Source organism: Callithrix jacchus, chromosome 4 (genome assembly GCF_049354715.1).
Source record: "Callithrix jacchus isolate 240 chromosome 4, calJac240_pri, whole genome shotgun sequence".
Taxonomy (NCBI): Eukaryota; Metazoa; Chordata; class Mammalia; order Primates; family Cebidae; genus Callithrix; species Callithrix jacchus.
Window position 1 is genome coordinate 91,213,105 of NC_133505.1, and position 12,726 is coordinate 91,225,830.

At 36.3% G+C, this 12,726-nt stretch overlaps 1 protein-coding gene across 46 annotated transcripts in view; it reads right to left on the reverse strand.

The window, feature by feature from the left end:
- Positions 1-12,726, reverse strand: part of SNX14 (sorting nexin 14) — a 115,062-nt gene that overhangs the window by 24,643 nt on the left and 77,693 nt on the right. For 26 of the 46 annotated variants that reach the window (XM_078369736.1, XM_078369730.1, XM_078369731.1 and 23 more), the window contains 3 exons: positions 11,379-11,462; positions 9,800-9,900; positions 7,385-7,496 (listed from right to left, as the gene is read on the reverse strand). In XM_078369736.1, coding sequence (XP_078225862.1) covers positions 7,385-7,496; positions 9,800-9,900; positions 11,379-11,462 — 297 coding nt within the window. Of the gene's footprint in view, positions 1-5,206; positions 5,324-7,384; positions 7,497-9,799; positions 9,901-11,378; positions 11,463-12,726 lie in introns of all 46 variants that reach the window. The other 20 variants (XM_078369723.1, XM_078369720.1, XM_054254231.2 and 17 more) reach the window with 1 other exon arrangement.

Here is a 12,726-nt window from a genome sequence, read left to right on the forward strand (position 1 = left end):
GATGGGGAGGAAGGCACCAAATCACACTGCCATGTGTGTACCTATGCAACAATCTTGCATGTTCTTCACTTGTACCCCAAAACCTAAAATGCAATAAAATAAAAAAATAAAAAAAGAATTGCCTCATTATTTAAAACTATTTCAGTTTATATTCAAAATTTTAGATTTAGAACATCTAGCCTAAATCCTATGTTTGCTAAAATTACTTCTTGAGCTGCAGGTTCCCTTACTGTAATATATCAAACATCTTGAGATTTTCTCCAGCATTTAGAAAAGACTGCTAAAATTAATCAAAATTGATAAATATAACTTAAACCACTTTCCAAACAACTCAGAAAAAAGTACGTTTATGGCAATAGAGGGGGATATTAATAATAAAGAATAAAAATACTGTTTTTGACAGGCAAACCACCCAACCTTCCTACTTGCCTATTTGTGGTATTTTTGGTTCTCATAACACCCCCTCCTTAGAATGTTCCCAAGTTCCTTAAATTATATGGCTTTATCCTATGCTTTTCTGTCTGCTATGTGTTCTTACTGAGCCAAATTATTTGCTCAATATGACTTCAAATAAAATGCAAATCCCTGCTTGTTTCCTGGCCCATCCTGCCTTATATAACTTGTTCAACTGGATTCTACATGTAAGTTCAAAACTGCTTTTAATGTATTGTCGTCTATCCCAACAAGTAACAGCATTCATCCAGTTATTTAAACAGAAACTTGGATCATCCTTGATCATTTATTCTTCAATCAAACCTAGTCAGTAACCAGGAATACCCAATCTCCTAAACACCATATATAATCAAATATTTTTTCCTCATGTTTTCCCCTAATAAAAAAGATACACACACACTAAATATTTTGGCTCAAAAAAGGTATTAATTTGGGGGGTGGAGTATAGACAGAAGCCAAATGTCCACTTGCATTATTTAATCCAGTGATTTAGTTCCACATACATTACTTCAGATTACATCATATAAAATATATTTAGAGGCTAGGTAGGGTGGCTTCATGCCTGTAAGCCCAGCAATTTGGGAAACCAAGGTGGGAGGATCAGTTGAGGATAGGAGTTCAGGACCAGCTTGGCAACACAGCAAGATCCCATCTCTACAAATATTTAAAAATTAGCTGGTGTATACCTGTAGTCTTAGCTACTTTGGGAGGCAGAGGCAGGAAGGATCACCTGAGCCAGGATTTGAGGCTGCAGTGAACTATAACTGTGCCACTGCACTCCAGCCTGGGCAATTGTGTGAGACTCTGTCTCTAAAAACCATAATGAATAAAAAATAAAATATACTTAGAAATATTGCTTTTATCCTTTATTATTATTGTTGTTGTTATTATTATTATTAGAGATGGAGTCTAACTCTGTCACCCAGGCTGGAGTACAGTGGCATGATCTCAACTCCCTCCACCTTCCAGGTTCAAGCGATTCTCACTCAAGTAGCCGGGATTACAGGTGCATGCCATGATGCTTAGCTAATTTTCATATTTTTAGTAGTAGAAATAAGGCTTCATCATGTTGGCCAGGCTGGTCTTGAACTCCTGATCTCGAGTGACTCACCCACCTCAGCCTACTAAGATTACAGGTGTAAGCCACTGCACCTAGCAAATGCTATGTTATTTTTTAACAATTTTTTTTTGTTTTGAGATGGAATCTCGCTCTGTCACCCAGGCTGGAGTATAGTGGCGCAATAGTGGCTCACTGCAATCCGCCTCCCAGGTTCAAGCAATTCTCCTGCCTGAGCCTCCCGAGTAGCTGGGACTACAGGTGCCCACGACCATGATCAGCTAATTTTTGTAATTTTAGTAGAGATGGGGTTTCACCATTTTGGTCAAACTCCTGACCTCAGGTGGTTCATTTGTCTTAGCCTCCCAAAGTGCTGGGACTATAGGCATGAGCCACCGCACCCATCCATTTAAAAAAAATTTATTCAAACTTTTTCAACTTATATTAATTTGGTATGTTTTGATGTTTACATAGAAAGAATCAGGCTGCATATATTCTTTCATGCCTTTCTTCTTTCATTCAACATTTTAAAAAGCTTATCCACATTGTTGCTAGTAGCCTCATGATACGGGTATTCGATGCTATGACTTTACCACAGTTTATCTGTCCATTCAACTGCTGATGAACATTTGTGCTGTTGCTAGTTTGGGCTATACAAACAATGCTTCTCTGAACCTTCTTAAACATAAACAGTCTCCAAAGTATCTATCTGAGAGAGGAACTGCTAGGTCCTTCATTTTCATACCAAACAATTTTTCAAGTAGTTTTTCAACTTATATTCCTATCAACAGTGTATAAGAGTTCCTGTTGCTCTACATCTGCACCAATACTTAGCACTTAGTATTATCAACTTTTAAAAACTTTGGGGAATGTGGTATTTCCCAAATATGATTCTAATTTGAATTTCCCTATTAATGAAATTAGGCACCTTTCCATGTATTTATTGGCCATCTGATTTCCCCTTTGGTTTCAGAGAAAGGGTCTTATTCTGTCACTCAGGCTACAGTGCAGTGGTGTGATCATATAGCTTACCGTAGTCTCAAACTTCGTGGGCTCAAGTGATCCTCCTGCCTCAGCTTCATGAACAGCCAGAGCAACACATGCACACCACCATTCCCAGCTAATTTTTTATTGTTGTTTTTTGCAGGGATAGGGTCTCACTTATGTTGCCCAGCCTGGTGAAATTATTTTCTTCTGTCCATTTTTCTACTGTATTGTCTTCTCATTGAATTTGCAGTATTTGCAAATATTTTCTCCCACTGTACAGGTTAAATAGCTGGGAAACATACAGGTGAAATACTCCCAAATATTTCCTCCCATTCTATAGGCTGTTTCTTCACTCTTCTGACTGTTACCTTTGCTGTATAGAAGCTTTTTATTAGGTTAGTGCAAAAGTAAAGTTTTGCTGTTTAAAAGAAAAAAAAAAGGCAAAAACTGCAATTACTTTTGTACCAACCTAATAGTTTAATATAGCTCCATTTGTCTTTTTTTGTTTTGTTGCCTATGCTTTTAAGTCTTAGCCATAAGATCTTTGACTAAAGTCCTCCCCTCATTTTCATCTAGTAGTTTTATAGTTTGAGGTCTTACATTTAAGTCTTTAATCCACTATGAGTTTTCTTATGTGATTGATAGTAGTCTAGTTTCATTCTTCTGCACAGAGATATCCAGTTGTCCCAGCACTACTCTGGTTCTGTTCCACAGATCTACCAATTAATTTAGTGTTAAAAGTCAAGACATATAATAAAGTTCTCCAACCTTGTTCTTCTTCTCAAGTGTGTTATCTACTTGATCCTGTGCATGTTTATATAAATTACAGATTCAGCTTCAAGGTATACACAGACACAACCTGTTTGATCTTGATTGGGACTGTACTATAGCTTGAAATCAACTTGGGGATACATTTACATCTTTACAATATTGTGGTTTCTAAACAATGATTACGATTTCTATTGGGTCTTCTTTAATATCTCTCAATAAAAGTTTACAATGTTCTCTGTAACGGCCATGCATACACATACTCTACTAGGTTCATTCCCAGATATTGATTCTAAGTAGCTTTAGTATCATCCTTTAAACTGCTGCCAGAGTTGGATTTCTGAAATTAAAATTTTATTTGGTTTCATCATTTAAAACATATTAATATCTCTTTCTTCCTACTTAGATGATCAAGTCTGAATTCCTCACCCCTTACGATGATACATTTGACCATAACTTATTTTTCTAGTCTCACTCTCTTACATGTACTCTACCTTCAAGATACTCCAAACATTACCAGCTGATTCCTTCTTTCATGCCTCTTGTACATGCCAGTCCCTCCAATTGGAATGATTTCCTTATCTGTCTCCTGCTGATTTCTATTAATCTTTCAAGTAGACAAATGATATCTTCCTAAGGCTTCCCAGTTTCCCTAAGAAGAACCAGCAATCCCTTTCTTTCAGCTGGATTTTCAAAGATAGGTAATATGTAAACATATAGCTAGAGTGGAAGAGCATTTAAAGTAGAAGAAAAGAGTATAAACAAAGGCACTGGAGCTTTTAGAATATAAGGGATTCAATTTTGCTAAAGTATGAAAGGAAGTAGTAAGAAATAATACTGGTAAGATATACTGGTATCAAAGCACATAGTGATTTTCAGAGGGTTCCATATACAGATTTCTTAAGTTAATAAAGAGAGAGAAACAAAAGGATTTTAGATATGGTCAAACGTGTACTTTAGGAAGATTAATCTTACTGTGTTATATAAGACAAACTGATAGAGGGCAGAAGGACTGAAATCCTGGAGACTAGATAGGAAACTTAGTACAGTCCAAATAAGAGGCAATGAAAACTGAATTAAGGAAAGAGTAAAGGAGTTGAAGAGGAAGCCATAAATTAGACACCAAATAGGAAAAACTTATAGAATCTGAAAACTAAAAAGATGTGTAAGGCAGGGCATGGTGGCTCACACCTGTAATCATAGCACTTTGGGAGTCTGAGGCAGGCGAATTACTTGAACTCAAGAGTTCAAGACCAGCCTGAGCAACATGGCAAACCCCATCTCTACTAAAAATACAAAAATTAGCCAGGCATGGTGGTGTAGACCTGTAGTCCTCAGGAGGCTGAGGTGGGAGGATTGCCTGAGCCTCAGAAGCAGAAGTTGCAGTGAGCTAAGATCACGCCACCATACTCCAGCCTGGGTGACAGAGAGAGACTCCATCTCCAAAAAAGAAAAAAAAATCCAAGAGTTAATGGTGAAATTTCAAATGACTGAAATGACTATAATACCATTAACCGAATTACATGTTGGTTCTGAAAAGATGACAGAAGATCAGGTGGTGATGTCCGACTAGATATTAGAAAAGTACAACTAAAGGTCAGACTTCATTTAGAAACATTTACATATAGGTAAAAATTAAAATAATAGGTTCTGTGGAGACTGGCAAGAAGAAAATTAAGGACAAGGCTTTGAAAACACCTATATTTAGTTGTATAGAGATAAGGGATGATTGTGTAGGATGGAAATGCAGTGATAGGACTGGAACAGTTAAGAGAATAGTATGCAGGCTGGGCACGGTGGCTCAAGCCTGTAATCCAAGCACTTTGGGAGGCCAAGGCGGGTGAATCACGAGGTCGAGAGATCGAGACCAACCTGGTCAATATGGTGAAACCCCATCTCTACTAACAATATAAAAAATTAGCTGGGCATGGTGGCGCGTACCTGTAATCCCAGCTACTCGGGAGGCTGAGGCAGGAGAATTGCCTGAACCCAGGAGGCGGAGGTTGCAGTGAGCCGAGATAGCACCGTTGCACTCCAGACTGGGTAACAAGAGCGAAACTCCGTCGCAAAAAAAGAGAATAGTATGCATTAATGAATCCCAAAGGCAAAGAATTTCTAAAGGAAAGAATGCTGCAGAGGAGGTCAAGAAGACTGAGGAGTGAGAAAATGTCTCCATTAACAATGAGATCACTAGCTGGACACAGTGGCTCATTCATATCTGTAATCCCAGCACTTTGGGAGGCTGAGGAGGATGGATCACCTGAGGTCAGGAGTTCAAGGCCAGTGGGGGAAATGTGGTAAAACCCCATCTCTACTAAAACCACAAAAAATTAACTGGGTGTGGTTGCGGGCACCTGTAATCCCAGCTACTTGGGAGGCTGAAACAGGAGAATCGCTTGAACCTGAGAAGTGGAGACTGCAGTGAGTCAAAAATCACACCACAGCACTCCAGCCCAGGTAACAGCAAAACTCCATCACAGGAAAAAAAGAAATCTAATCACTGATAACCAGCAGGTAGAATAGTAATTAAGGAACAGTTTATAAAACAGAATGGAGGCATGTGAGGGGGGTTGTAAGATGATTCTTTGGAAAATTTCAGACTACCATTTATTTAATTAAATCATTTTTTATATTTCTATTTTTTAATACATATACTTTTTTTTTTTGGAGATGGAGTCTCAATCTGTTGCCTAGGCTGGATGGAGTGCAATGGTGTGATCTCAGCTCAATGAAACCTCCACCTCACAGGGTCAAGTGATTCTCCTACCTTAGCCTCCTCAAGTAGCTAAGATTACAGGCATGTGCCACCATCCTTGGCTAATCTTTGTATTTTTAGTATAAACGGCGTTTCACCATGCTGGCCAGGCTGGTTTCAAACTCCTGACCTCATGATCTGCCCACCTTGGCCTCCCAAAGTGCTGAGATTTCAGGTGTGAGCCACCGTGCCCAGACTATACATGCACTTATAATGTATATACTATATTAGTGGTTAGAGAAGATGATCTATCCGGATTTCTGTTGACCTTGTTGCTATTTAGACAAACTATAATATAAATACTTCATCCAAAAGTGACAGCTGAAATTAGGTGCTCAAGTATTACAACACAAAAATGCTTTCTGAAACATCATCTTCAGGAAATACTAACTTCAATCTCTAATAGTAAAAATATAATAATGTCTTTGGCATCCCAGCAGACTGTGCTTTGGCCACAGATATTTTTATCTGTCATAATAAACATTAATATTTATAAAATAGAGCAAATATAAGCTTTCTGACACATCTTAATTTCCTTTACAACAGTACTAATAGAAATAAAGCAATCTACTAACTGCAAAATGGTTTTACTAATTACAAAGTTACTCTGAAATTAAGGAAGAAGAACCTAAATTATTTTTCTAAATTACTAATTAAAAATTCAAAACAAGTGAAAAACAGTAATATTTAAAGTGGAAATGTTTTTACAATCTCATGTGTACACATGCCAGTTTTACAGACAATTCAACTTTAAATAAAATCCATGTACAGAAGTACCATGAAATGAAATTTGCTCAGAATGACATTAAGATTAACTCAAGTTAACTAAAAGCCAATTATACAAAGTTTACTTACCTAAATTACTACTACAAGTGATCCAAAAATTAGGTTTTAAAGATATTTATATGCTTTAAAATACACAATAAGGACACAATAGAACTAAAAGATGAAGAAAAAATCAACTGTCTTTACACTAAGTCAAATGCCAACAGAGCTAGTCTTTTTGAGACATTTAATGAGACATTTCAAATACCATAGCCATTCATATACTGTATGCTGAAAACACTGATTCACATATGCTAAAAACACCATCTCTACTTTTCTTATATTTAAATTTAAGAAAATAAATTTATAAATATATTGACTAATATTATTTTCTGTGATGAGGACATATGGCTAGAAGTGACTGCTTAAATAATCAGAACTCAGAATGGACAGAGTAAGGTCAATCTACCTCTAAACGCAGAAATAAGAGCCCTTGGGGTTCACCACAGACTATCCTATAAACTATTTTTCTAAATTAATTTGAAAATGCTGATTCTTTTCAGCTTATTCTCTTATAATGATTCCTTAAATTGACTTACCAAGATTTACATCTGGTAGTATCTTATCATGAAACTGTGTTTCCCCACCATTAGGGGAAAGAAAGTCTGCCAGAAGTTGACTATTACTCAGTTCTGGATGCTGCAGAAGTTTCTTGAATGAACAAAAAAAGGGGGAAAAACAGTTTAGAAATCTAGAAGACTAATCAAAAGTGCATTTAAATGTTTTTTAATTTTATTTTTATCCCCAAAAGCTACTTTATATTTAAAATAATAACAAAGCAATTGCATTTTTAGAAAGAAGAGTATAGGATAGTAGGTAAGACCTTGGCCTTTACAGTCAGACATGAATGAGTTTGAATTCTGGCTCTTCCACATGCTAGCTAAGTGACACTAGAAAAGTTTCTAAATTGCCCAAGAGTCAGTTGTTTCCTCACCTATAAAATAAGAATAATGACACTACCAACTTTATAGTGTTGTTATATAAAGCATTTAGCACAGTATTGGACACACAGGAAGTAAAACTAAACATAAGCTACTATTATTTCCCAGTTTCTCAACTATAAAATGAGTACGATAGCATGATATGACTTTCTAAATAATTTTAAAAAGTCAGCATAAAGGGTCTTGCAGAAAACTAGATGTGGAAATGTGAAATAACTTTAAAAACCTCTTGTCTGTTTTTCTGCAACACTATTTTCTAATAGGATAAAATGGGCCAGGCGCAGCGGCTCATGCCTGTAGTCCTATCACTTTAGAGGCCGAGGTGGGTGGATCACCTGAGGTTGGGAGTTCGACACCAGCCTAACCAACATGGCAAAATCCCATCTCTACTAAAAATACAAAACTTGGCCGGTGGTGATAGCCTGTAATCCCAGCTACCTGGGAGGCTGAGGAAGGAGAATCACTTGAACTCCAGCCTGGATAACAAGAGCGAAATTCCATCTCAAAAAAAAAAAAAAATGACTTAAAAGCCCAAATTAACCCAGTCTTAACCTATTAGTTTTCTAACTGTGAAATACTAACAAAACATAAATAGAAATCTACATTTAAAAACCAGTACAGCAATCTCTAACTTAAATCCATATTAACAGAAAATATTTCTTGTACAGTGAAGTACTCTAGTTTGTAGAAATAATTAGCTGGTTCAAATAATGGATTAACAGTATCAACAAAGACATGTTTGTTTTATGTTTTATTTAAACATCCTTGCAGTAGTTAATTATTATTTCATATTTCAATTTTCACATCACCAAAAAATGTATATGGAAAATATAGATCTATTTTTTCAACCTGGAATTGAAAGCATTCAACAGTTCAGAGAGAGGAAATAAAGTGTAAATACTCCTTTACGCTGCTGAGTATTTTTAATTTAAAAGTATTTCTTTTAGGGTAGGAAGCATCCAAATTTGACTGAATTAACAATTTTTTAAACATATAAAATTCCATGCCCAAAAAAAATATTTTTTAAACAAATAAAAGTATCCTCTCTTATAAGCACTTGATAAAGAAAGACGGTTATTAATCTTGGAGAGCCTGATGTCTCAAGTAACTTTTACACCGACTGTACCAGATATTGAAATAATATACCAATTATATTTTAATGTAATGTTATGTGCACACATAACACTATGGAAAAATGGAATTCAATTCCATGTAGCAAATAGTAGAGTTGATCCCAGGAAATTGGAAAAACATCTATGAACCCAAAAGAAAAGGTACTTCAAAGTTCAGAATATGCTAAACACAAAATCAAACAGAAAACAGAAAAAACAACAACAAATATTCTAAGAATATTATCAGGTATTCTTCAAATGCATCTAATCTTTTACATCAAATGTTTATTTTTTAACGTCCTATACGAAGTTTTAATCAGCCTAAAACTAAGTAAAGATTTTTCTGGACTGGGTGCGGTACCTCACACGTGTAATCCCGGAACTTTGGGAGGCAAAGGAAGGTGGACCATGAGGTCAGGAGTTCAAGACCAGCCTGGCCAACACAATGAAACTCCATCTCTACTAAAAATACAAAAATTAGCCAGGTGTGGTGGTGTATACATGTAATCCCAGCTACTAGGGAGGCTGAGGCAGAAGAATCACTTGAACCCAGGAGGTGGAGGTTGCAGTGAGCCTAGATCATGCCACAGCACTCTAGCCTGGGTGACAGAGTGAGACTCAGTCTAAAAAAAAAAAAAGAAGATTTTTCTTCCCCTAAGAAAATATCTTGTATTTTACTCATTTTGCGGGGGCGGGGGGTAGGGTGCGGGGAGAGAAGACGGGTGGAAGTAATTATACTCTCAACAAAAATTCATTCTAAAATTCACATGGAAATTTTTTTAACTAAAATCCACATGGACAGGTATTTATAGAGCAAAGCACAAATGTACAAGAGAAAAAGAGACAAATTAAAGAATGCTATAATTAGCAACTTTTGGAATTAATACAGTTGATGCTCTACCTGTAGATATTCCTGGAACTCTTCCCTCTTTGACTTTAAGAATTCATAATTTTTGGGGCCAATAATCCTCTTAGAAGGAAGCTGGGCATCAGGAAATGTACCTGAAATTAGTACATATTAAAGTTATTGCTGTGTTCTGCTATTATTTTTAAAACCTTAAAATAGGTTTTAACATTTACTATGGCACTTTCAGATTAACAACACTGCCTTGTAGAGATGTGACATTATTCTTTGAATAATCTTCACAAAATCAGAGAACTTCAAGTCAGAAGTCCAGACGAAAGAGCTTGAGTCTACTGATAAACAAAATATCACTTGTAACAACCATGGTTTGACATAGATTTTTTTTAGCTTTCTATACTAGTAAAACAGCTTCAAAAATTATTATGAGATTGTTTTGAAATTGGCGAGATATATTAGATAAAACCTTACTAAAGAAGTAACTAATTTCTCATAGGGAAAAAAGAGCATTTTGTAAATGCTACATAAATAGCTTGAAATCAAAATGTAAGCTAGGTGCAGTGGCTCACACCTATAATCTCAGCACTTTGGGAGGCCAGGGTGAGCAGATCACTTGAGGTTAGGAGTTTGAGACCAACATGATGAAAACCCATCTCCACTAAAAATACAAAATAATTAGCCAGGCATGGTGGCATATGTCTGTAATCCCAGCTACTTAGGAGGCTAAGGTGAGAGAATCACTGGAACCTTGGAGGCAGAGATTGCTGTGAGCCGAGATCGCGCCACTGCACTCCAGCCTGGGTGACAGAGCAAAACTCCATCTCAAACAAAAAAGAAGAAAGAAAAAAAAAATGTAAAAACTATGAATGTACTTTCTCAGATAGGACTGGCTTTAGAGATTTTAGTAACAAAAAAGAAAAGTAAAACAAAAAAAGTTTTCAGAGAAAACTCTCAGACTTAAACGAAAAAAGTTTTCAGAGAAAAAACAAGGATGGTACTGCACCAGATTGGTAGAGAGAAAGAAAAAAACCATTTCAATACACATACAAACCCAAAATCTAGGCACAAATATGGAGTGAGACCTTTATTTTCCTATAATAATCATCCTTATCACAGGCTTTGTTCTTATAGCAGGGAAAGGAATGTTCCTTACTCTTCTCAATTCAAAATCAACCTGAATTTGGATCAAGGGACACTCTACAGAGCTTTTCTAAAATAAAAAGATTTAGAACACACAGGTAAAACTCACCAAGCTACAAAAAAAAAAAAAAGCTGGAAATTGTTTATAACTATATCCCTGACATTAACCAAAATAAATAAATTGATGAGACAGGAAGAACAAAAGAGTAAATAGAAAACCCTTTCTAAAATACAGTTTTAAAATAGCTATTTTTATTTTATTATTAAAAAAGCATAAATGTGCACTGCAAGAACTTTAAATACAGAGATAAGTAAAAATAAAAAGATAAACAGTACACTTCTGCTATCAATAAAAGAGTACACAGCGCCACTGTTGTATTTCTTTGGTATAATTATTTAAAATAAATTAATCTGGTATCATAGCTTTAAAGAATAGTAATGCTGAAATGTAATGTTTTATCCAGAAAGAATAACATACCATGAAATTCTGTTAATTTTGATTCAAGTACATAGAATTCAAGGTATCTTCTATAGACAGACCAGTGTTCAGGCTCGTGTCCAACTGCAAATTGAGTAAACACGCACTGAGTAACAAATAATTTTAACACCCTAAGAGAATGCCATATTTAAAACATTAAGAATACAAAGCTGGCTGGGCACAGTGACTCGTGCCTATAATTCCAGAACTTTGGGAGACTGAGGTGGGTGGATCATTTGAGGTCAGGAATTCGAGACCAGCCTGGTCAATATGGTGAAACCCTGCCTCTACTAAAAATATACAAATTAGCCAGGCATGGTGGCGGGTGTCTGTAGTCCCAGGTACTCAGGAGCCTCAGGCAGGAGAATCGCTTGAACTTGGGAGGCAGAGGTTGCAGTGAGCCAAGACTGCATCTTTGCACTCCAGCCTGGGCAACAGAGTGAGACTCTGTCTCAAAAAAAAAAGAGCCGGGCACGGTGGCTCACACCTGTAATCCCAGCACTTTGGGAGGCGGAGGCAGGTGGATCACGAGGTCAAGAGATTGAGACCATTCTGGTCAACATGGTGAAACCCCATCTCTACTAAAAATACAAAAATTAGCTGGGTGTGGTGGCGCGTGCCTGTAATCCCAGCTACTTGGGAGGCTGAGGCAGGAGAATTGCCTGAACCCAGGAGGCAGAGGTTGCGGTGAGCCGAGATCACGCCATTGCACTACAGCCTAGGTAACAAGAGCGAAACTCCGTCTCAAAAAAAAAATAAATAAAAAAGAATAAAAAACTGGAAATTATTCCACAGTCATAATTTGTTATTTTTGGCCTAACATTATTAACAAATTTTATCCCGTATTTTAGTTACCTAGAAGTGATTAACAAATTTTATCTATTTATGAAGTTATCTCAAGAAAATATACTTTTTCTATACAGAATCAGAGCTGACAGAAACTTTAAAATATCATGCAATTATGATTATTTTTTAAATGTCACTGGAATGATGTATTTCATGAAAATATTTTTTATTGATTTTGGGTCTCTCAAATATTTACCATGCTATCCTAATTTAACATAGTACAGAACAGTACTATCTAATAGAAGTCTGCAATTCTGAAGATGCTCCACGGATCTGCATTAAAACAGCAGCCACTAGCCACATGTTGTCACTGAGTACTTGAAATGTAGCTATTGCAACTGAAGAACTGAAATTTTAATACAATTTAATTTGATTTTAATTACCACATGCAGTTATTGGCTACCAAATTGGGCAGCACATAGTAATGGTTTCAAGAGTGAGTCTGGAATCAGACTGCCTACTCTAATCCCAGTTAACCCTGCCCCCATTTACTATGCAGTCT